At 40.3% G+C, this 26,496-nt stretch overlaps 1 protein-coding gene across 1 annotated transcript; it reads left to right on the top strand.

Annotated features, from left to right (window-relative positions):
• Positions 1-353: 353 nt before the first annotated feature.
• On the top strand, positions 354-13,812 carry BVES (blood vessel epicardial substance; the record flags this gene model as incomplete). Its single annotated transcript, XM_010024511.1, has 5 exons — positions 354-541; positions 1,496-1,604; positions 3,538-3,705; positions 5,996-6,137; positions 13,508-13,812. Coding segments are annotated over 5 exons (732 nt in total), but the record flags the coding sequence as incomplete, so codon positions are not given.
• Positions 13,813-26,496: the final 12,684 nt, after the last annotated feature.

The raw sequence follows: 26,496 nt of genomic DNA, 5'->3' as shown, positions 1-26,496 counted from the left end.
TGTGAAAAATGCAGGCAACCTGTTTTTTTTCACTGTGTAGTTCTGGGCCAAGTCCTGTTCACTGTTAAACCAGCAGAAGTCTCAGAAGACTCCTTGTGTCTGATTTAATGCGCCACTTGGATGGAACAGCATTTTAAAGCACCAGCGTGCCAGCCTGGCTAATTTTAGATAAGGTTTTGGTCACGCTGTCATAGGCAGTGTTTGTGGATAGATGTCACATTTTACCACTTCTTCCCTTGTCTAAACATAACAAAGACTGTTCCTCAAACATAGCAACTAAAGCATGCATGCAGTCTTACCCTTTTTAACTAATGCATTTGTGTTTGTTGTTGTCTTTTAATTTTGCATTCTAGATCAAGATAGAGAAGGAGCTTAGCAGCCTCTACAAGAGAATGTTTGAACCTCTCCATGTGCCTCCAGAGCTCTTCCAAAGACTAACTGGACAGTTCTGCAACATTCAGACTTTAAAGACAGGTCAAGCCTATGCTGCAGAAGATAAAACATCAGTTGATGATAGGCTAAGCATCCTGCTGAAGGGGAAGTAGGTTCTACAAAGCTTGGGGACAGTCTTATGCTTTGTGTTGAATAGATTAGAAAGTTATTGGGGGGTTTGTTAGCTTTTTAAGTGTCATTAGTTTTAGTGCATGATGGTCTATAGCCAAATAGTCTGTAGGTATAGACTATTTTGTGACACTGTTTTCAAATGACAGTGACGTCTCTTACTGGCAGCATAGTATATCTCCATTTGTGTGTGCAGCTGCATGGATTTTAGTGGGAATTATATTTGTGTAATACCAAAGGCAGTGTATTCCAAAACAAGCAAGAGATCTGTGCCAGTCTTAGATATCCAATTCACCTTCTCAGTGCATTCTCAGGTTTCAAGGTTAAAAAATATTGTGCATGAGAAAAGGAAAAAATATCCTTCCAGTAGATTTAAAAACAACAGGCCTATTGGAATTGATTCATTGGACATGTATGTGTAAGCAGAGAGGGGCAGGTGCACTACCTAGAGGCTGACAGGACCCAGGTGCAAAAGGGTAAAATAACTGCCTGTGGCCAGGCAGTAATTTTGAAGCTTTTGCTAGGATCTGGCCAGTATTTTAACCAATTCCTGTTGATAGCAGCAGTGGTGTCAGGCTTCATAGTTTTTCTTTTGAAGTGATCAGCTGCTCATTACTGTAAAGCTAGTTACCTAAAGGAAGCCTGATTCTGGTCTGGCTCGATAGCAAAACGCTGCAGGTCTCTTTCATTTTGAATAGCAATGTTCTGAGGATATGCACCATGTTGAGCAACTTGAACTGGCTGGCAGTTGGTTCTGCTTGGAATTGGTGGAGGTTTAGGCAGAAAACAGTAGCTGTGGGGCTGATATTCCAGAAGATGAACATATTTTTGCCTGTTACTGACTCTTTTACCATCGTAAATAATCATACACAAATTTAGACCAAGTGAATCAATTTCCATGACTTTAAAATGTTTCATACATTTTTATTTCCAGAATGAAGGTGTCTTATCGAGGGCATTTTCTGCATAATATTTACCCCTGTGCCTTTATAGATTCTCCTGAATTTCGATCAACGCAGATGAACCGGGGTGAGAAATTCCAGGTACACTTTGGTTTAAATGTCACTGGTTATAAGCTGATGAGATAATTAAGAATGAAGTATAAATTTGATCAACTATTTGACTGGCATAATTTTGCTAGCTTTCTAGTACTGGTATTTTGTGATAAATTATATCAAGAATAATTTTTAAAATTAAATGCTGCAAAACAGTATTACGATGGTGTTTGCTGACCAGTGTGATTTTTGGTGTTCTGTTCTCTTTTACTCTTTCAAAGTTTATTTTGTGTTAAGAGATTATTTGGGGCAAATAATATAAGAGCGAGCTTTACTGCAAAAAGATGATGTAAGCAGTCTCATCACTGGTTCAAAAGCAGAAAAGAAAAATAATTATTGTAATATTTGGTGTTACTAAAATGAAGGACTAAAAATTCAGGCATTAGTACTTTGAAATTGGTATTTATCTAAACATATTAATGATTATGTCCTTTTGAAAGTTGTTAAAGTAACATAGCTGAAAGAGATCACACTATTTTGAATAAAAATATCCATACGGGGAACAGTAAGGGTATACGTCTCTAGCAGTGTAATTAGGATATATTATACTGTAGGTTGTGGGGGGAAAAACACTACTAAAGAAGTTTTTTCCCATAGTACTGAAATGGCTGTTTTGCTACCTCTTACAATTATGTTTTTGAACTGGGTATGTGTAATAATGACCAGACTATTGCTGACTGGGTAGATCCACCCTGGCACCCTGGCAGAAGGGGAGGGAGAGCAATGTAGAGTCTAAAATCAGTGATTGATGTCATATATTCCAGTCAGATATTAGACTTAATGCCAGGGAGGGAGAATTGTCCAGACATACTCATTTTGAAGCAATGAGGCGTCCTCTTGGCACAGCCTGTTTCTCTTGTAAGCAACGGGATACAAACTGATCCCTGTGAAGGGAAAAGGCTCATGCCTGAACTTCTGCCTCAGACATTATTATAATCTAGTGTGGTGTACATCCTTCAGTCTGAGTTCTGCTTGTTACTACTATATAAACACTTTCAGTGTTGCTATTGCAAAAGGACGCAGATTCAGCCTCAAGGACCCCATCTGCTGGCAATGCTGGCGAATTCTTCCTCAGCCAGTGTGCTTATATTACAGACCACGAAGTTAAAATCCATGGATACATTTCCCATTATTTCTTAGTCTTTATATATTTTTTTTTTCTGAGGTTACATTAGCTTGTCATAGCAGAGAGCATTGAATTTATTTGTAGGTGACTCTTCCCATTGCAAAACATGCTCTTGGGTATCACCAAGTGGTGCAGGTTACCATGTGCCGTTGTCCTCCACCAGCACAGGGGGATGAACCTGGTGGGTCCAGCCTCCCTGCAGAGGGTAGAAGCTCCTCTGTAACTATCAGCAGCTGAATTGTCAGTAACTGAGCAAACGGAGCCTTAGCTCAACTGCTAGAAGGTGGTACTTGTGGGATCAGCAGGGCTGACAATGAAGAGAGAAAGATGAAAAGATGTTTTTTAAATCACTAAAAACTCTCTGATGGAGACCTTTGGATTATACCAGTTACTCCTGTTTGGTGACAGCAATGTAAAATAGAATGAAGCAACATACAGGCTTATTGGGATGTAAGTAGTGTCATCACTGTAGGACTGACTTTATATGTAAATATTCTCTAACATAAATGCTTTTACATTTATGAGAGATTTTCTCCTGTTATATCCCCCCAGGTTTTCTGAAAAATAAACTGGCCATGCTTATCAGTTAAAAATATGATGGTAATAAATATCTGAGATGTTTTACATTTACAAATATAATATCATGTTCTAAGGAATACCAAAAAGCTTTATGCTTGAAGAGTTATTTTAACTGGAGGCACAAATAAAATGGGATCACGTATTTTAAAGCATGTTTAAATATGCTAATTTTAAAACATTTTTGAACGTGTTAATTCTGAGCATGTATTTTCTCAGGTCACCATTATTGCAGACGATAACTGCAAGTTTCTGTGCTGGTCCAGGGAAAGGCTGACTTATTTTCTGGAATGTGAGCCATTTCTTTATGAGATCTTTAAGTATCTTATTGGCAAAGATATTACAAATAAACTCTATTCATTGAATGACCCAACCTTAAATGACAAGGTAAGCAACTGAAGTTTTGTTTGGGAATTTTCCTCCTATACATGAATTTATTGTTACTTCAATTTTAGATCCTCTGAAAGCACCTTTTTTTAACCTGCTACTGAAAATTCACTGCTGAATCAGCTGCCGAATTCACACTTGTTGCCTTTTAGTGCCAAAGCATGAGTGCAACGTTTCTGTCAGCAGCAATATTGGTTAAAGTTAGCACACTTATGTGCAAGAAAGATGAATAACTGAGATTCAGAACTGACTGGCTGGTGCAAATATTTCTAGCCAACTAGGAGACATGATGGCCAGCAGCTAAAAAGGTGCTTCACCCTGGATATCCTTTCTCATTAGCAAATGGATGCCTTTGTAGAAAGAAGCTTTGGGGATTTTTTTCTTCAAGAATTTGCTTGCATATCAACAGTAGGTTGATATGATGTAGTTAGTGGAAGGATGCATGAAATACATATAAATATAAAAACGTAGATAAATACATATAAGGTGATAAACGATAACTATAGTATAATAAATATAAATGCATATTATACAATACATATAAATATATACATTTAAGATATAATAAGGACATATAAAATATTCAGTGGTCTGAATATAACTCATTCTTCTTCGCATGTAGAGGGAGTGTGTTTTAGGTGTCACAGTAAGTGGTCTGGGTGTAGTCATGGATATATCAGTTATCTTGGTTTGCTTTCATTTTATCTTTTTACTTAATTACATGACTTTTCAAGATTTGAATGGTAACTCGGCTGATGGTGGTTTTGCTTGGGTTTTTTATTATTATTTATGTAGTGGCTGTAGGATTCTCATGTATAATTTATTTGAAAAACTTTCACTATTATTTATGAAAAGCTTTATAATTTTGTAATACAGTATTTTCATATTCTGTCTGTATTGATTTAACTCACACTAGCTCAGAGCAAAAATCCATCTCATCAGACTGCCCATAATTATATATATATGTTAAATAGTTATTTCTGTAAAGTGAATTTACAAGTCTTTATTTTTCATGACAGTAGTCACATGAATTTAAGATTATTGTAACTGCTTTATCACAGTAATTTTTGAAAATGAGTGTTACACAAATTAAGAGTGAGCATTTGGGAAATCTGTAGTATCTTTGTATTCCTCCTCAAATGAAAATCCTGTTGCACAAGCCCTTCCTGCATAATGCAGGACGGATTCTCCTTCATTTCCCCATTGCCAGCACTCTATGCACATGTCACTTCTCACAGGCTTCATTGTCAGTTATACATGCTACTGGTGTCTTTAATGCTTTTTAACTCCTAACAATCTCAATAGAAAATTTTGTGGTTGACTCCTGTACACAGGGGACATGCAAGAGAACAACTAAGATTCAGTATAGATTGTTCATAATCAAGATGATAGTAAGAAGAATATAAATTCATTGTGTGGGAAAATGGAAAAGTATCCATTTATTTGTAAGGAACCTTGTGATTTTATCCTATCTAAGGAGATTTTCACTTCTGTTGGGAAAATAGTCATTCCTCTCCATGTGAAATAGGATGCCAATTCCTGACTTTTAAAATTCAGTAAAGTGGAGTTATCCATTATGCTCTTGTCTTTCATTACTGCCTTTCACATACCTAAAATAGCATTCTGACTTTCAGTAATACTTACCAGGGTACAATGTATGGTTCCATATAAATATTATAGTAGAAGACTTCTCAGAAAGACTACTCAAAGCAAATGGAAGCTCCTGAGACCATTTGACCAGCAGAGGATAATGTTCATGTGATGCATTTAATCTGTCTTTGGTAAAATCAAGAGCCAAGTGATCATCTACTAGGAAGGAATGACATGATGAAATGAAAAGCCAGGAGAGTGAACAAATTGCAGTTAAGATATAAATTGCTAAACTCTCTATATAGCATGCTGATTTGTTTCTCAAGGAGGACCAGGATCATCTTAAAGGCTGTATGTAATTGCAGAGCATCATACCTAAATAATGAATTACCAAATAATAAAAATCTAACTTTCTGTAGGAAAATACATGAAAAGTGCAGCGCAAGACAGAATTAAAATTGAATAATTAATCTGAGGTTTCACGCTTGTCAATGTTCTAGTTCCAATATATTACCAGTATCTTCTATTTTCATTTAAATCAATATACACTGCATAGAATCTTCTGCTTTAACCAGTTTCTTGATCCACGAATAGTTATAGCTGAAACCAGAGCATCTACTACAGTGGAAATGTTTATAACTTTTATTTTAATTTACCTGATACCTTTTTTTAAAATTATAATTGTTTACAATTTTTTTAGGCTTCAAAAAGGATTGATCGACAGCCAAGTCTTTGCTCACAGCTCTCTGTGATGCAGATGAGAAACAGTATGGCCAGTACCAGTGACAGTGAGGACGGCTTGCAAATGTTTCTTCGCGGGACTTCCTCTGCATCCTCTCTTCGTGAGTGCTCAGAATAGTTTGTGCCAGTTTTGAACACAGCTTGGTTGATCATTAGAGATGATTGCAGAACTCTTGTTGCCTTCAGTGGGAGCAGACTGTAGCTTTTTGAATGCTTCTGCACATCAGCTAAGTGGAGGGACCTAACTGTAGGGAATTCGTAAGATGCGTACAGCTTTGTATATTAACTGAAGCTACCTCATGTAGATACTGGCAAAAACCCCAACATGTATCGTAATAATTTTTGGCATAATTTTAATGTGTAGATGTAATATGGAATGTTTATGTCAGTGGTGTGGAACTGTGAATGTACAGTGCCTGTCACAGAAGTATCTCCTTTGGTCTGTGACTGATGCTTGTAGAAATTACCCAAAACATTTGCCCTCAACAATTTGGCACTTTGTGTTTCCTCCTGAGATAGTTGGTATTGGCAGAGTCTGGAGAAATGTGGTATACAACCAATATTTTGATGCCACCTGGAAAATCTCCAAATAACCTGCCAGGCTCTCCTCTCCTGGTTTTTCTATGATAGGAATAGTAGGGAACAGCTAAAGTGAGGGGAGAAACTATGTTTGACCTTTTTGCTTCCACTCTTGCAATTTATTCTTTTATAGAACTTTCTGAATAATTCTTTGTAGCTTTTGCTGTTGTTTATTTTTAATTCCCCTGAATCTAAACTTCAACAGTAACCTGAACTCTAAAAGCAGCTTTTGGAAAAGAAATCCCAGAAGATGCTCAATTTTGTCACTTGACGCAAGCAGTTAGTTTAACTGGATTTAAAAAGATCATATAGGATTGTTTATTTTGATTTGGGAAATAATATTCTTTAATAATTAGAATTCAAAAGAAGAAAATCACTGCCAGTTATCTATTACGATTAAACTCTCTACTAAGAAGATAAAGTGTTTTAAAGTATTTGGACTTTCCAATTTAATTATCTCTTTTCCATTGTGTTCCTCACAGTTCTTATCCACGAAGTCCTTCAGACTTGGAGGGCCCATCTGTTTTCACTCCTTAACACTGGTATAGACTGCATGCCCAGATAGATGGAAGCAAAAGCCCTGATACTGTTTACCCTGCTAGAATGTCAAGGGTGACATATAGGATACAGTTTGCTGAAAGTTGCAGTGGTGTTTTCTGTATTTCTCCTCTGTTCCCTGAAAGGACATTTAGAATCACAGAACAGTTGAGGTTTGAACCCATGTTCAAAGCAGGGTTAGCTAGAGCAGGTTGCTCAGGGCCATGTCCAGTCAAGCTTCGAATATTTCTAAGGTGGAAGATTTCACAGCTTTCTGGCCAACCTGTTCCAGGGCTTTATCACTCTTTGTGAAAAAGATTTCCCCTATTACGACTCATGACTGTTGTCCTCTGTTCTTTAGTGCATGCCTCCAAGAAGTGTCTGGCTCTGTCTTCTGTATGCCCTTCCATTACATAGCCGAAGACAACAGTAAGATCCCCTAAGAGCCTTCTGTTTATAAGGCTGAACTCACACAGTTCCTGCAGCCTCTCCATGTACGTCATGTGCTCCAGGCTTTGACCATTTGGTTGCTCTCCACTGCACTCGCTCCAATATGTTCATACCTTTCTTGTATGGGGAAGCCCAAAACTGGACACAGCACTCCAGATCCTGTCTCACAAGTGCCAAATAGAGGGGATTAATCTTTTAAATTGACCTGCAGGCCGTGCTCTTGCTACTATGGCCCAATATATGGATGGCCTCTTCACTGCAAGGGCAGTCTGCTGGCTCATATTCCACGCAGACTCCCGGGTCTGTTTCTGCAAAGCTGCTTTTCATCCAGTTGATGCTCAGGCTGTACTGCTTTGTAGGTCTGCTGTGTCTCAGGTGCAGCAGTTTGGCTTTGTTGAACTTCATGTGATTTCTGTCAGTTCTTTTCTCCAGCATCTGAAGGCATGTTCTGACCAGCCACCCTACCCTCTGGCCTGTCAGCAGTTTCTCACACTATTTGGCTGTTGTCTGTGTATTCCATCCCATCATCCAGGTCCAATATATTGAACATTTTAAGCCTTGGTATTGACCCTCAAGGGATACTGCTGGTAACCAACTGCCACCAGGGTTTTCTACTGCTGTTCACCATCCCCTGAACTCAGCAGTCCAGTGAATTTTTCACCCAAGCTGCAATCTGTGTATTAAGTCAATTTCTCACTCATGTGGTTAAAGAGTTTTGTGTCAGGCTGTGGAGGGTCATGCTTCACAGAGCTTGTCATCTCACCACAGAATGCGGTCAGACTGGTCAGGCACAATCTGCCCATGGTACATCCATGCTGGCTGTTCCCAGTCACTTTCCCATCCTTCATGTGCTTGGACATGGCTTCCAGGGAGACAGGCTCCATGATCTTCCTGGCGACTGAGGTTAAGCTGATAGGCCTGGGTACAGTTTCCTGGGTGCTTCTCCTTGCTCTTCTTGAACATGGCCATGACATTGGCCTTTTTTTCTCTCCCCTCACTGCCACGAACTTTCCAAGATGATAGAGAGGGGTCTTGCAATTGCATCAGCCAACCCGCAGCACCTTGGATGCAGCCCTTGTTGTTCCAGTCTTGTGTATGCCCTATTGACTTTAAGTGCTTCTTAACTCAGTCCAGCTTTTCAGTAAGTCAGGTATCACTCTCACAGTCTCTGCCACTGGACTCAGAGACCTAGGAGGCTTCAAAACAAACCTGTAAAGTAAAAATTGAAGCAAAAAAGATATTGAATATCTCAGCCTTTTCCATGTCCCTAGGCCCTGTGCCCCACTGAGCCATGGTCTCTCTTTCCATGGTCCTCCTTTTGTTGCCAGTGTATTTGCAGAAGCCCTTCTTGTTGCCCTTTACTAGATCCAGGTCCTGCCGAGCTTTGGCTTTCCTAATTCCATCCTTGCATGCTTGGGCCATATTTCTGTACTCCCCCAAGCAGCTCATCCCTGCTTTCACTTTGTGTGTGTGCGTGTGTGTGTGTGTGTTAGAGCTCTGTCAGGACTTTCTTGTTGATCTATGCCATCCTTCATCTATGCCAGCCTTTTACCACGCTTGCTCAACTTTCTATACACTGGCATGGACTGTCTTTGTGTTTTGAGGAAGGTGTCCTTGGAGTTAAACCATCTGTCCTCAGGTCCCTTTGCCCTTGAAGACCATGTCCCATGGGTTCCTGCCAAGTAAAACCTGGAGCAAGCCATAGTCCCCCATCCTCAGGTCAAGGGTTGTAACTCTGCTATTTGTCTTACACACTTCTCAGTATCTTAAACTCCACCAGCTCCTGGACACTGCAGCCATCAGCCTTCAGCTCCCTGATGAGTTCTTCCTTGTTCGTCAGTGACAGGTCCAGCAGAGCAACTTCCCTAGTTGGCTCATCGGTCACTTGTGTGAAGAAACTGTCTGCTACGCTCTCCAGAAATCTCCTGGACTGCTTGATCCCAGCTCTGATGCCTTTCCACCACATACTGGGGTGGTTAAAGTTCCCCATGAGTACCAAGGCCTGCGATCATGAGGCTTCATCCAGTTGTCTAAAGAAGGCTTCCATCTACTTGCTCTACTTGATCAGGCAGCCTGTAGCGGATATCCACTATGAAGTCTCCCATGTCGGTCTGTTCTCTGATCTTTACCTGTAGGCTCTTGACTGGCTTTTCACCTGTTCCACGGCAAAGCTTCATGAAATTGAAGCCACTCCTTTGTGTAGAGAGCCCTTGGACAAATGTGAACACTCAGAAGCCTGAAAGAAATTGTAAAACTGTGTTCGTGCAATTAGTTAAAATTCTCTTTCAGGCTTAGCAGCAAAACGCTTACACCAGTATTTCAGCTTTGGGAAAAGTAATCTAAATGCATGACATGTTCAGATGTAATTTCATTAATTTCTAAGATGCATCCATGCTTAGCACATACTTGATAAATATATTTTTCTCTGTTTACTTTTCCTTGGTTTGTGTACCATATTTTCTTATGTATGGGAAGTATTTTCCCCAAAGAGGGGTTTAAATGTCTTTTATGTTCTGAAATTGCTTGGTCCAACAGCAGCTGGTGTAGTTGATACTGCCATTGATATCGCCCCACTGGCAACAATAGGTGCGGCAGCCTTTCAAGTCCAATGGTTCCCTTCCTTTTGAGGAGGCAAAGGAGTTATTTATACAAGCAGTGTATCATACACCCCAGGAAATATTGTCATTTATTTCTTCTTTGCGTTTTGATTAATGGAAGATTTCTGACTTCTGTAAAACGTTGATAATTCTTGGTGAAAGGTTATTTATCTCACTAAACTGTGAGATCTCTTTTTTTGCCAAGATAGCTTGTTAGTTATTCCTGGGTACCGTCACTGCCAATGATGGGTTTGCTACCAAGGTGAGCTCTGCTTATAGATTTGTATTCAATGTGGATTGCAGCCATTTTTTCACACTTTTTCTCAGATCACAGGGAAAACTGAACAAAAAGCTGCCATTTACCTTACCACTGTTGCGTTTTCAACTTTGGTCTGTTTTCTAAGATTCAGTATGAGGTATATGTTGAGGCTTACTGTCCCTGTATCCTCCTTCTGCAATCAGACATTTCTTTATTTAAAAACAAGCAAAATCCAAAACCCCCAGAAGTCTTAGTGAGGAACATATGGAAATTACAAACTTTTTTTTTTTTATTTAGAAGAAATTAATAAGAGAAACCTATCGGTACAGGAATACTATCTTGTCATTGCTAGGGGATCAATTGTTGTGTGCATAAAAGCTTCCCATTACAAATATGATATTTGACTACTAAAATACAAATAGATTTTATTCTCCTAATTTCCATATTCTTAGAAATTTGAGCATTTATATTCTTTTGCGTAATCCAGACTTTTTAAATGATGCTTTTATCTGTGCTACAAACAATAAGCTTTGACTCATTTTCTCAAGAAATTGATATAAAGCTTTTTACAAAGTGTTTAGTACCGAAACAGTGAAAAATACTGATTAGTAGGTCCCAAACTACAATTACTAACAAAGCTGTGTTTTGAATTTAATTAACTAAGAAACCCAACTAACTGTTTGCTTTTATATTAAGGAAATAACCAACAAGAGTTCTATAATGCTTATGGAGTGAGTCGTTTGCAGCATGATGTTTTCTGTTGATAACATCACATTAACTCAGCAAGCATCCTCAAAAAGGTATTAAAGTGAGGTTTGTTTATCATGTGATACTTGTGCTTGATATCTGTGATCCATCTGTCTGCAATTTATTAGTAAACGAAATTGATGTATCTCTTTTTCCAAAATTTGAAGCAAGCAGAAATAGTTCAACGTGATTAAAAGGGTAGCTTCACCTGACTTTCAGTTCTTTAAGAAACATTTCAGTGTTAGTTTTCTATTCAATAACTCTATTACTCGATAGTAATTCATATACTTAGTAGTGAAACAGTCTTTATCTATGCTGTTTGGTTTAGATTGCTCAAACCTGCTGATCTGTGAATCTGTATTTGCAAACTTCTAAGCTTTAGTAATGCTTTTATTGGTATTATCCCATTACGTGTGTTCCTTATGTTATACCCAGTTTGTGGTTAAAAGCAGGGTTAGGTTTCATGGGAAATGCCATTTTAATAGGTATTTGGGCTCAAGTCCTCGAGATAGGTGTGTGGAAGGTGTATGGAAGGCCTGGGTTCAAGGTCTAACTCAGTCTTGTGAACACTTGTCCAATGCCGGATAGAGACATCAGTAGACAAGTTTTTTGTGTTTGGAGAAAATGACAGTGTAACTTTGAACCAAACAACTTGACAGTATTAGACCTTATATTGGATCCTGTTGAACAGGCTTGTGGCTTCTTACTTCTGGGGAGAACTAAACACTTTTAAACATGAGAAAACAATTCAAAAATGGCAATAAACTATACTAATAAAAAATCTAAAAAACCCCAGACCAATACAACAACTGTAACTCAGTATTTTCAGACATCCTTTCACCTTTGAGTGAAATTTGTTGGTGTCTCCCAGAAAAGTCAATTTTATATCCAAGCGCACCCACAAATCTTGGATTTAGACAATTAAATGATCTAGTCATCCCTTGTTTAGGCTGTAAAAACCCATCTGTGTGAAAAGAAGTGCTTAACAATTAGAGTAATTGAAAATGTGTTTGAGTAACCTCTTATCATGGCAGTTAGTTTTTGAATGTCAAAAGAAAATACTAATGTTTTTTGAACATAAGAAGTTCTAAAAAGCTAATTCCAAAAAGTGTTTGTGTGGATGTGACTTAAAAATACAGTAATACAATAACCCACTGGTCTTGCCTATGGCTGTATTTTGTTCTCCTTATGTAACACATGCAACACAAAGGAGTCCTTCATAAATAGGCTTCCTTTACTGTATATCTGATGAACTTTTTCTGAAGTCTTAAGAATAGCCCTGCAATAGGAGTATGTTATGGCTAGCAGTATTTTTTCCAAGAAAATCCGAACTTTTAGCTTATATACAAATAATCAGACGGGTCCACTACCTCTTGCTCTTTTCTTCTCAAATGGTATTTCAAAGATGTACCTAATCTTTTTGGTCATCATACGCTAGCTGTTTACAACCTTGTGCCATTGTGGTGGTTTAACTCTAGAAGAAGGTACTGAGAGAAAAAGATGTCCAAGTACGTATGCAATTTCAGAGTGAACAATAGAAAATAAACCTGCTTGGCTGGTGTCAAGGGAGTTCTCCGGTTTAACCCTCATGCTGAAAACTTAACAACAATAGAGGTAGTTTGCAGTGGTAACTTGCATAAAACCTCCTTTTAATGTCTTACCAGCAACAGCTGTGGTGTGCACCTTGCTCTGGCAAGCCCTATGAGTTGCTGCTTTTCTAAAAGCTTGCCTTGGAGCAATGAAATCACTGTCAGTCAAAAGTGGCCTTCACCTGTTAATCTTGTTTTCTTTGTGGTTCTTTATGGGGGTACTATATTTTCTGTAAGTTTTACATTTTCATGCTTTTAAGGCAGTTAGGGCTGTGATCATGTACCCACCTGAGGTTTGCCCAGTACACTGAGGAATTCTTCCACAGCCAAGGCAAGTGTGCAGGTGTACTTACCCTTTGTACTTCAGGCAGCTGTTCATGGTGTCGTTTGTGGAGAATTAGTGGGTGAGTAACAGTGAGAAAACAATTACCAGGGACATGGCATTGGGCACCTCATTTGTACTGAATCTGTGGAGAATACTGTGCGTGTGCCTGGCCACAGGGTTCGAACCTTGGAGATGTTGCTGGTTCATTGCAGCATGGCTGTCCCACATCTAGAATTTCTTGATACCTGTGGTCAAATAACAAAGAAACCTTCGCTTACAAAATCCATTCGGGAGGGAACTAGGACAGGATTACCAGACTGTGTACTAAATAAGTGTATGTAGCAGGTGTATGTTAAATTAATTGGTAATTTCTCTGTAACTGTGGCAGGCCCAGGCCGGACATCTCCCTACCTGAGAACTTCCACAAAAATGAAGCCAATAGAAGAAAGTGTTGAAGATGATGTCTTTGAAGCACCATCTGCTGATAAGCTTGAACTCCAGCAGCTGCCTTAAATGGATGTGTCCTCAGGTGTATCTGGGCTTGCCCAAAGCTCCAGTGCAAGAGGAAGAATTTGAGAGGAATCTGAAAGCTAAAACCACCTTTCTGTGTTTGATTTTGCCACAGCATATGTCAGTGGCTTCTAGATGAAATGTCATGTTTTATTTTACTTCTAAATAAAATAGATAAAAACTTGGTTTTATTTTTGTTTTTTGGGACATGGGTGGCTGCTTTATTTCTGCTCTGGCCACCATAAGTTTAGTATTAAGTAGCTGACTATCCCGAAATTTCTAGAGACTTATTTGGTAGAGAATATCCCCAGTTTCATTTTGGTAAGTTTCTTAGAAGCCCCTATCTTAGTGTTTTTCAATGGGAGATTTTGAAACAATGTTTCCAAAGCCATGTTGCTGTTACCTACCATCATTGTTGTGAGTATTGTGTGAAATAGTACACACAGTCTTCTGCACCTTTTGGTGGGTACTTGCCTCTAGTTCTGGTGTTTCCCGACCTGACTGCTTGACTTTACAATTGTAATAATGACTTCAATTTCAATTTTTCTTGGTCAGATATTTAAATATAATACTGCCTTTTGAGCCTTAACTTTTTCTTCTTTAGGTAACTGTATTACACTGAAGTCTATGCTATTCCTTGATCTTATCCGTGGAGTGATTGAGCTGTTATGGATTAACCTTTCCATACAGCAATATGTAAGGTACAAATGACACCTGACGTAGGAAATTCAGTTCATACCTCAAAACTGGGTAGCTCAAAGTACAGTAAAACACAGTCTCATGTTGGGAAGCGTTGGGAAGACTTTATAAGAGACACTTGTATTAGTCCTGTCAGTGATTTGTGGAGACACATAGATGGTACCTGTACTTCTGTGCTTTGGCAATTCTTGAAATTTGTTATGTAACAAACAATATATTTTAACTAAATATAACAGAAAATGGATTATTTTCCATTTATTGAATTGCACAGAACTCTGCTACATACAATAACAGAGGTTTGGCTTAAGTTTTCAAGCAGTCAGAGGTGTCAGAATCTGGGTTTTGCTGATTTGTTTCACTTCATTTTATTTCTAAAATTTATCCTGACAGAGCATCCTAGAGTCAGCCTGCATCTGAGTAATTCCCTCCTCAGAAGTGCATGCAGTCTCAAAACTTGCAGTTAAACAATTGCAAGTTTGAACTGTGTTGTCAGCAATCCTGCTTCTGTGAATTTAAATGCAGTGTTTAATATTACATCAATATGTCTTGTGGTTCACTTAGTTTTGCATTATTAAAAACATTGCACTGAGGTCAAACATACTTAGTAATTTATATAAATAGATGTAAAATACTTTCTGGCCAATCATCTGCAAAAGACAGCACATTGGCTTCTGTACATTGGCTTCTGTTAGAGCTCATGTAGTTTATCATCTAAATCTGATTTAATGTTAGCCTTCACAGGTAGAAATTAGGAAGTCCTCTTGCAACTGTTGTAACTTAAGCACAAGTGTTAGTTGGAACAGCTTTCAAAACCACTGGTTTGATAAACCAAAATGATATGTAGGATCAATTGTGAGTCTTCTGAGGTAAAAATGGGATTCAGCAACTGAAACATAAATGCATATTTAAAATTTTACCACATTTTTAGTAGCTGACTGTCAAATACTGGCAACTGAACAGATTACACCATGAACAAAAATACAGTAAACAACAAGAAAACTGAATATATGCTCATTACAGGGGTGTTGGACTCGATGACCTTTGAAGGTTCCTTCCAACCCAAGCTATTCTATGATTCTATCATTAGAAAAATACAAAACATTCTCCATGCAGTAAAATGCATGCTATGTATCCTCATAACTCCAGTGACTGTGTGGTGTAAAGTTGTGAACTTGTTTGAATTTTTGGATGTCCTGTTTCTTTTAATAAAAAGAAGAATACTTGCAGAACATTTCAATAGGGTAAATTATAAAAAATGCAGAGTTATTTAGGCTGAGATCTCTGTAGGTGATGTGATCTAGCCTCCTGCTAAAAGAGGGTCAACTTCCAAATGAGTGGAAATGTTGCAATGATGAAGACAAAAGTATTGTTACCAGGTGCTGTTACAGGAAGATGGCTGTGTGTGAGGACCATATGTCTAAGATGTTTATCTTCCTTTTGGATTACAAGACAACCAGACTTCATATATTTTTGCAGGTTTTACAAAAGCTGCTCCAATAATAATGCATGATAATAATTGATTATCATGCCATGTGAGTAACATGATGTTTACAGACTTACAGATCAGTGGGTGCTGGCTTTCATACTCTGAGCAGCACTTTCAAGCTCTGCTTAAGTGTAAGAAGCATCCTGTAATAATTCCCATTTAAGGGAGGAGTGATTGTGTCTGTGGGTAGGGGGTGGCTGTAAACCCATTGTTAGCTCATTTCAAGATGTGATTAGTAAATCAAACATAGAACAACATATATTTTTGAATCATAACATTGTGTTTTGTTGGTCGTAACTGTAATTATGTAGCAGATGGAAATTATACCAGCAAACAGCTATTTCTACTAACTAGAATATCTGTGGAAGAAAAAATGAAGGTACTTCATAAAAATGTACCTTTTATGTTTTGGTTTTATTTTGTTTTTTCCAAGAATTCTGTGATTTCAATGCATTTATGTAAGTACAGCAAAATGCATATTGAGGTTTGTCAGGGAGACTGAACTAAAAGGTGTCATTAGCTCTATAAAGAATTGTCATAAAGATTCATTTCAGGCTCTGTCCTGCTCTTGTAGCAAAGCCCTGTTTGTCTCACTCTTCATGTGGAATGAGCTTCACATGGAGCTGACCCAGCATCTCTTCAGCTGTACCTCATAGACTCAGGAGCTTGCGTACTCCTACCCCAGGGGGTAAATCCACTTTGAAGAAATTGTCCAAAGTGTGAAAAACAGTCATTCAGACATTAGGAGAGGATTCAGAAAATCAGCTGTAGCCCAGTGCTTGGGAAGTCAGGTGCATAAAAACTGCTCCAGTGCGGAGCTGGTGAAACTCCAGATCTTGATTAACATGAAGAATGGTGCTAGTCACTACCCACATTGCATTCTACAGGTGAAAGCCAGCTCTCAGGTTCTAGTCCATGATGGATATTTGCAGTAAATAACAAGCTTAGAACAGGTAAACTCAGTGATCAAAACTATTTCAGTAATATTGTCGTGGTTTAAGCCCAGCCGGCAACTTGGAACCATGCAGCCGCTCGCTCACTCCCCCCCTTTTCCTTCCTCCCCCCCGCTCCCGGAGGGATGGGGAGGAGAATCGAAGGAATGTAACTCCCACGAGTTGAGATAACAGCTCTCCAGTAACTAAGGTATAATACAAACCACTACTGCTACCAATAATAATGATAAGAGGAATAACAAGGGAAAAGGACACAACCGCTCACCCCCCGCCGACCGATACCCAGCCCGACCCGAGCAGCGATCTGGGTCTTCCGGGTAACTCCCCCCAGTTTATATACTGGGCATGACGGGCTGTGGTATGGAATACCCCTTTGGCCAGTTTGGGTCAGGTGTCCTGCCTCTGCTTCCTCCTGGCTTCCCCTCCTCTCTGGCAGAGCATGAGACTGAGAAAGTCCTTGGTCAGAGTAAACATTACTGAGCAACAACTAAAAACATCGGTGTTATCAGCGTTGTTCCCAGACTGAAAGTCAAAACCACAGCACTGCACCAGCTACTAAGAAGGAGAAAAAATGACTGCTGTAGCTGAACCCAGGACAAATATGAATGTAGTTTAGCTATCCCTGGTTTTTAAATGGTCATTTTATAAACAAGCCAAATGTATTTGATGGCTTTGGGGTTTTTTTAAGTTTTGAATGGGCATGCAAATACTAAGTGCTTATTTTTTCTTCCTATACTATTTCCCTTTAAGAAATAAGTGCAACTGAATTATAATCTCCTAATGGAAAACAGGCCACTTTATTTGCTGTATGCGTTAGAAAGCAAAGCAAAGATGTAACATAAGAGGCACTTCAGTAAAAAAAAAAGGAACGGTAGCAATGGTGATACAGTTAAAAGGCAAGGGCTCGGTTCTTCAGTAAATTTTTGGTATCTAGGTGGAGTCTACTGCAAAAGTAGACACTCAAAGTATCTTCACATGCGGAAGGCAGCAATTTCTAGAGTAACATTGTGCACGGCAGGTCATCAAAGATACAACTCACTTGAATGGAGTTTCGGAAAGTGAAATTGTAGTGACACATTTTAACCTTATTACTGGAATTACAGCAACAGTTACTTTAATTGTTATTTCAGAAATGCAGTCATAGGAAGTACCTCGGAGTGAAAGGTTTTTCTGTCTCTGCTACCATGTTGGTCACAGCTGCTTCTGATTAAAGGGGAATGGGTTCTCAGTATTTGTGGGATTAATAAGAGAAGAGAAACCATCTTAATTAATTAGCCCTGACATTTAAACTTTCTGAGAGCATGAAGATGATATGAGAGTCGTCAGAGAGTGCAGAGAAGCTTTCATAAAAGCAGAAGTTGCAGGATCACTCTGTATTGCTTGCAGTACAGTCTCTATACTTTTTCAATAAGGAGAGCATAGCAGAGTGGCTCAACAACATGGCAAAAGTTGATGGGCTCTTGTTGGGCAATTTGACAGAGCTAACTGCTTTTCTTTTGGTAAAGTTATGACTGCAGGAGGAATGAAGCATTTTCAGTGACCTTAAATATTAGCTGAATTTTATTTCACAAGAGTATTTACCTGGCACTTAATGAAGAGAAAATAAGTTACAAATCTAAGTCATTTACAGCCATGCGATGCCTGTGTGTTTGTCAATTATATAATGCTCTAACACAATGAAAACACATTTCTGTTCTTATTCCATTCATGTGGAAGTGACTTAAGATGACAGATTTGTCTAGATAGAAGTCAAAGAAAACCTGGGTAGCTATCTGATTGTAGCTCCTTAGACTGGGAAGGTTCATGTACTGCACATCATTATTGTTCTATTGGCATTTTCCCATCACACCTCCACCACCATTTCACTTTCCTGAAGCACACAGCATTATCAGCTGCCAAAGCACAGCTGGAACTGAGCTGTGATCTGGGCTGAGGAAACAGGATTCTTATCTCCACATGGGGATTGCACTAGGATCAGGGGCAATGGGGAAGCTCAGGAGGAGATGGGAGCGAGTTCAGCTAGCAGGAGCAAATCAGCACATGGGTAGAGGTGATCTCTGTCTTCTCGGCTTCTTGGAGTTGAGCTGGATTGTATTCTGTGCCTGGAAAACTCACTGAAGATGTGTTTGTGGAATGTGCTTAAACTGCTCTTCCTGTGACATGTCTGTGGTGGCTGTCACCTGTAGGCTGAGGAGAGGTAAGTGATCCTGAGCGCAGGGTGAGCAGTCCTCATAGTCTGTGCAGTTTATTACCTCTGCAGGGGTTTGTCCTTCTTAGAAATTCAGCCAGATTTAGTCCTGTGTTCCAGCTGGTATTCACCTTTGCAAGTGTAAGGAGGAATTGCAATGATGTGATTTTGCCTAAAATTAAAAAATGCTTGGTGGTGATGATGTGAAACTTGAGTTGCTCCTCTGGAAACCCAATAGAGAAATGAAGCTCACACAAGCAGTGTGGGGCTTGTTTGTCTGCCTGTCTCTTTCCTGCTCCCTTCCCTCTTTCCTCCCTTGAATCAAATTCGGCAGTAGGGACAATTGTCAAAGGAAACTTTATTATGCTTATTTGTAGACTTTTATATGCTCACCACTCAGCCTTATAATTAGCAACTGAAAAAACCTTGTATTGACATGTTAACATCATTATGTTTGGAGGAATAACTGTCTGCAAGATTACTGCTGCTTTTGTCTTACAGTATATTGAATTGAAAATGGTTTTTATGTGCATAAATAGAACACTGTGTTGTAAAATACCTTACAGAATGTGAAACTTTAAATCCTTAATTAAATATCAAAGCGGAAATCATATTACCTAAACAGGATAAGAGTAGTGTCTGTTAAAAAGTGGAGGTTCCCCTCTCCTCGTGTGTCTTGGATATCTTTTAATTGCATAAAACTAGTACTATGAGTTCTTTTTGAGGGGGGGCAGAAGAAGAAAAAGACCAAGAAAATGCATTTTTATTGTGTTATTCCCAGAGAACTTGGGATTCTTCTCAGTGCTCTGCAGCAAATATCTGCTCACTCTGCTGCCTTGTCCTAGAAATGGGGGTCTGAGCCTTTGCAGGTGAAAAGCCAACAAAGAGCCCTAAATAACCTTTTAAAGCAAATCTGTAACATATGTGGGGTTTATTTTTATTTTGGTTTAGTGGGCTGAGAACCCTGTTTTTCTTCACAGAACAGACAATAGTTTGGATGTCCCTGCTCATGGCAGGGGGGGTGGAACTAGATGATCTTAAGGTCCTTTCCAACCCTCACTATTCTATGACTCTATGATTCTAACATATATAGTGTGTATCCCAAATGGCATGTGAATATGTAGGTCATATATATCGAAGGGATATTACCATGGAATCCATGAGATTATATTAATTTCAATCAGTCAGTTGGAACTAATTACAGTTTGTCTACAAGCTGTTTACATCACATTTGGCTCAAACCAGTTTATTTTTACATTCGCTGTCTTAATCGATGGAGACTCAGCTCAATTTTAAATCTTATCTCCGCTCATAATAAGCATCTCAGAAGACCAATAGCTTTCTGAACATTACATTAAAAATGGAAGCAACAAAGAGAAGTGAATTGGTAATTCTTCTCTGCTGCAGTACCTTGCCAGGGTCAGGGAAGGTGGAGCTGGGAGGCAGCGTTATGGCCACTCTGTTCCTAAAATGCTTCTAGATTGCACTCAGCCAGCACAAATGTTTCTTCCAGTACAGCCTGATGGCATGATAGTAGCTGAACTCTGATTGACTGTCAGAGCTCTAATAGAAACAAGTTCTGTGTGAGAGCACCCTGGATTTTGTGCTGTTTTGCTCAGCAGAAGAGAAAGGTAAAAATCGCTCATGTTGGAAGACAAGAATGCAGCAAACAGCAGCCTCTGCTGGGGAGAAACCTCTTACACTTCTGTAAATGCTGGTGATACCAGTGGGGAAGCAAAAATTGGAAAGGGTGAATTGGAAAGACAGTGATTTGGCGAAGACTGTGGAAAAGCATGCAAGCTTCAGGCTTGGTGATGGGCCAGATGAGCTTAGAATATGTCACATGGTGCCCAAAGTAAGTGATGGAGGTAACATTTCTCTAGGCTGGGATGAACAAGTGTAGTTATGATCAAAGACTTCTTGGGAAAAATACTAAAATGAACAGAATGGTTTTGATAACTGGTAGATCAGCAGGCTGCCCCTGCACAACTTCACCAGAAAACTATTCCTGTTAAAGGACATAGCTACAACAGTGTACCACAAGTGACAGTGCAACTTAAATCTCAAATCTCTCTTCCTGCTTCCTGTCTTCCTCTTAGAGGTGCTTTCTTCACCTCCCTGAGTTAGATGCAGTAGAGCCTATTGAAAAAAGACAAGGGAAAAATCAATTGTGCAGTAACTTATTCGTGTCATGGAAAGAATGATCACTAAACTATTTGTGTCTGAAGCAGTTGATCAGAGTTCCGTTCTTGTCCAATATCATATTTATCATGCTATACAGTGCATTTAGAAATATTGAAAAGCGCTGAAAGTAATGGAAATCCTCAATAAAGTCAATCTGGAAAAAAGAGACAATGTATGTAAACAGTATGTGAAATAGTTTAATGGCTTCTAGAGTGGAGAAAAGATGATTTTTCTTTTCCAAAGAGGAAATTGTTTCTGGAGAATTTCCACTGTCATCTGGCACCTTCCAGCACTAAACTTCAGTTTGGAAAATCAAACTCTCTTATGTGTTTTTTCCTTACCAGCTCTGTTGACTGAATGCTATGTGTGTTAACTTTAATGCACTAATACCCAAGCCCAGCTCTGGCTTGTAATATGAAGAGAAAAAGATAAAATCTACTGAACTGTTATTAAAGGAATTTTTGGCATCTGCAGTATGGCTTTTGCAGAGTGAGCATTGCCCTCATAGCCAGGTAAATGGTACATTTCTCATAGAAGCCTGCCTCATTATGTTTTTGGTATATTGTGCAGCATAGCAGGGAAGCAGCAGATCAGCTTTGGCAGCTAATGCTGAGGCAGTCCAAAGGCATTCAAGACCCCAGCTAGCTACTCTGCCTCTTCCCCAATGGCCCCTACCCCTTCAGAACAGGGCAGGGAAAAAGATGAACCTACTTCTCCTGGGCTTGTCTGTCCTGACCTTGGAATCTCCTCCCTTGTAAGATCAGGTATATGGGCATTCACTGCTTGCCTACTGCTGACCTGTTTAAAACTGTGTCAAAAAGAAACTGGGTTTAGTGTGGGTTTTTTCTCTTCTCCTTTGGACGTGGAAAACAACTGTTTGTTAGTCCCTTTGAGCCAGCCTTCCCTGTAAAAAAGGGCTGCTAAGAGAGACAACATCTGCTTCTCTCAGCCTACCCTCGTAGCTGACAATTTTTGCATTTATTGCTAATATGAAATGTGTATGTAAGATCCTCTCCCAGGCCTTAGAGGGAAAAGTACAATTGCCCCATGACCATTAACAACAGCAGCAGCAGCAAAATTATGCATTAAGTTAAAAATAGTTTAAGACACTGGGAAATCAGATGAGTGGATATGAACTTTCACAAGGCAAATACCTTGCTATGTAATCCAGAAGAATAAAGCAGTGCATGATGAAGGTATTAGGGGTACATTAATTGTCCTCCTGAGACTCTGAACAAACCAAGTGACATCCAGAGAACAAAGTGCAGGAGCAGTGATTTCCAGGCCCTGAGCCTCCTTGCCATGCCACTGCCTATGCAGTTCACCAAACCTGCTTTTTCAGAAGGAATGGGCATTTTCTGGAAGCTGCTGAAGCTGCACTTCAGACATTTCAATCCTTTTCAGGGAAACAGAGGCTTGTCCTCCATGCTGACCTGTGACCTGGCTGCTGGGGCCTTGCTGAGAGCCAGTGAATAGCAGACAGGGATGAGACGGAGTAATTACAGCGGGTGAATGGGGAAAATAAAGATGGACCTCTTTCTTCCTTTCATCTCAAATAGAGGAGCTAATTTAGGGAACCTTTCTGACAAAAGCTCACAGTGACCCAAATCCTTTCCCCTTTGACTCAGTGAGAACAAAACCAAGCTCAGAAGCCCCTCTGGAAGACATTAGATGGATTCTTGAAAGGTGCTGGATAGTGAGTGCAGGTGGATCCTGGCAGTGCTGGCACTGGCCTAGGAAGCTCTGGTGGGGGCTCCAAGTGACCTCAGGAGCCCTGTGGCCCTCAGGACCTGCTGGCGGTTCTCTGCAGCCAGAGGAAACCAATTGAGAGGCTCTCGACCTTCTTTATTCTCCCACCAGCCTTTTCATCTTCCATCCTCTCAGTTTGTAGTGGTAGTGTTCCAGGAAATGGATGATTTGATTTTGATTTTGATTGAGTATAACATGCCCCTATGTGACTCACAGGGGTGTTTTTTTCTGTTAACTACTTGTGGCTCTTAGCTGCAAGCTAATAAATACCTTGTGTTACTTAGGAGCTCAAGATCTGTGCTCATCAGTGTATTTTCTTCCATTACCTTACCTGTTTCTGTTGTGTCTCTCAGTAGCTTCTCGTGTTCATGTACCCATGTAAAAAGAGGCAGGGAGATTTTTTTTTCCTCTGGAAAATTTCACCTGGAAAACAGTCCTAATCCCTGCTCTGTGGAAAACACCATCAATGTTGCTGATTTGAGGAACTTACTGTGCTTGTAGAGGAAAAATACCTGTTTAAGCCACAGAGATAGATCAAGCTTATTGTCATACTCGGCCCCCCAAAAGTACCAGTGGCTGGGGTGCTCAGAAATGTTTATCTTGAAGCCAGACTGGGAAGAACCCTAGGCCTGGCTTCACTACCTTGACAAGTTCAACAGCTGGAAACTGTGGGTACACAAAACCTGTGAAGTTTTATGTCATTACATGTAGAGATGCTGCTGCCCAGTCTAACAGCTAGAGGCGGAACTGGAATCTCAGCCCCTCCTTTATTGCTTTCTGGGATCTGTGGGAGGATCTGTAGATCAGTAAAGGTTTCTAGGAACAGGTCTTTACCTTCCTGTTTGCAATGCATGGCTATTATAGTGGTGAGCTTGATGCAGAGTGCAGCACCAGAGGAAGGGTATTCTGCAGCGGTGGCTGTCACTCAGTAGTACTGACTCAAGGTGAAATATTCTCATCCTCTCTTGATTTTGGGCTTGGACTTGGCCAATGGTGGGTCCATCTTGGAGCCAACTGGAATCAGCTCTACTGGGCACAGGGGAAGCTTCTAGCACTTCTCACAGAAACCACCCCTGTAGCCCCCCTGCTACCAAAACCTTGTCATGCAAACCCAATACAGGCAGGGCTTGGTTAGTGGTGCTAAAGCACATTGTACCATCCAGCACATGATGCTGTGCTTGTCCATCTGGAAGCCACAACTTTTGGAACAAACCCAGATGGTGCACAGAACCCACCTGCTGTTTCGGTGCTAAAAGCTCTTAGGTTTTAAGCTGCACTTCAGCTGCCTCATAGTCCCAAACAGGAATCTGACAGCTGCTCTTACCTAAGATGCTCTTGTCTGCAATGCTCTTACCAAAGCCAATATAAAGTCAGGAAGAGTTGCTGGTGGCTCCCCTGGGATGGAAGGCAGGCTTTCACAAAGTTTGATGCTTTCATGACTGTAGCAGAGCTTTACAAAGGAGATAATGGAGTCTGTTCTTTGTGCCGAGGTGGGTTAGCCTGGTCGGAGTTCAGCTATAGGAAGTCTTATGTCCCTGTAGGTAGCAGTTGCACAGCTTTGCAGTAGAAATGCTGGGCAATGATGTTCCCTGGGTTGGGAGCCACTCGAGCTAATGGTCTGCAAATACAGCACAGAGGGGACATATGCAGCAGTGCATGTGCTTGCAGTACAGGTCCAACATGCATAGGCATTGAAGGTGTGAAATAAAACCTAGCCACATGAAGTGCTCTAGGGAAAAGCTACAGCTTCAAGGCAGGCATGATGCAAAAAACAATATAGGCAAGTGGGGAAAGCAATTGCATGTGTGGGAATGTGTTGGTACCTAAATGTCCACTGATGGGAGTGGTCTTCCTCAGTCTGAGCTGCCTGGCATGGGGTTGGCCTGAATCCATAGAGCTGGCCTCAGCAGGGAATATCATTTTCAGCCTTAGGTGCCTGTGGTTTGCCAGCACACAGAACAGTGAGATGGCTTGTTCAACAATAACGGTGAGATTCAACTGGTAATTTTGTACTTGATGTGTCTAATGTAGTTTGTAGCTTGCTTTAACATGCATATGCAGTTTTCCTAACTATGTGACAAATTTTTCAAATTTTCTCCTTTTTTTGGGCGGGGGTGGGAGGGGGGTGGGATGTTACTATTTCATCCGACACTGCAATGCTAGCAAAGGAAAAAAAAAATTAAAAAAAGGGGCAACAGCAAAGCTGGTGGAAAGGAGAATCTCAGCCTTCCCAAGTGCATTAGCCAAAATATTTGTGTCACCCAGGAAGCTGTATCTGCCCTCAGCAAAGTTGCATAGTTTAACTGTGCTGTCCAGGGGTTTCAGGAGACCAGAGTGAAATGCCTCAGGGAGATGATCTAAATGCTCCTCCCGGCATGTGTGCGCTCTTCAGCATGCAAGCGTGTATGTTAAGTCACTTCCAAATAAGCTAATATGGCTAATGTCACTCTCTGGTGCTGGCTGAGAATGACAATAAGCTCAACTAAAATTACTTCAGGGGAACAAGGCTGTAGCTTTTAATATAGGGGTCAGTCCAGGGCCATCACTTCTTCATGGGTCATTGGGAGAAGTAACCCCAATCCCTGCACTGGGAATGGAGCATTACCAGTGGTGGAAGGGGAGCTGAGCCTAGTTCTGTTCCTTGAAGCCCCATCATAGGCTGTCCCTAAACTCCAGGAGCTCCCAGTACTTTCTTTCAGATTCTTTGGTCAGTGGGCTTGAAAACCTTACGCTTTTTTTTAATCGCCTGTTGCTGGAACCATATGTGTGTTCCTGCAGTTCTTCTGCTTTAATTCCCCTTTTGCTTTAATTCCCCTTGGCTTTCACTAACGCTGAAATGGATCCTGGGGCTCAGGGAATGCTGGGCTGGTGCTTGCACTTGTCCCCTTTGCCCTCCCATGCTGCAGCTGCCAAGCAGAGGGTCTCTGTGAGGGAAGCCTCTGTTACTCTCTGTGCAGCTTTGTGCAGGACAACTGCTTTTCAGCAGCTTTCAAGCTTGAAACTCCACAGAAGTTACGGTTCAGCAGGCTTCACTGTGACTTTTTGTCACAGCTGTCAGTGTAGGTCAAAGAGAGATGAAAGAAATGGGGGCTGGATGGAAAGAAACTTGCTGTGCTTCGAGCCCCCACCCTTGCTGTGCTGCCTTGGGGGAGAAAGAACATTTCTGCTTTCTTTCATAGGCACCTTCCAAAATGCTTCCAAATTTAACTCATTTTAAGTCTCTCCAGTAACTTCCAGCCAGTATTTCCCAGAATGTCTAGTTAGCCTGATTGCCTCAAGTGTTTTAGATGCTCCAACTAAAGGTGTTTTTACTTTGTTTTGGTGAGTGTGAGGGTTAGCTAATTGCTTTGAAGAACCTACAGCATCATAATTCGCAGAGCTTTAAAAGCACAGGAAGACAAAAGAACTAGTCTTCCAAAATAATGAAGACCAAGAGAATGGCAGTGCAAGTGCCTGCCATATAAATCTGTGTAGGTAGCCAGAATGACTGAAAAACATGACTTTCATGTAGTACTGCTAGTAACAGATTTACTCAGCAATGGCCAAGACGAGTCATAGAACCATAGGATGGGTTGGGTTGGAAGGGGCCTTAAGGATCATCCAGGTTC

The sequence above is a fragment of the Nestor notabilis genome, unplaced genomic scaffold (assembly GCF_000696875.1).
Source record: "Nestor notabilis isolate BGI_N333 unplaced genomic scaffold, ASM69687v1 scaffold19211, whole genome shotgun sequence".
Taxonomy (NCBI): domain Eukaryota; kingdom Metazoa; phylum Chordata; class Aves; order Psittaciformes; family Psittacidae; genus Nestor; species Nestor notabilis.
Note: the sequence above shows the minus strand (reverse complement) of the source record. Positions and strands in the feature narration are given on the sequence as shown.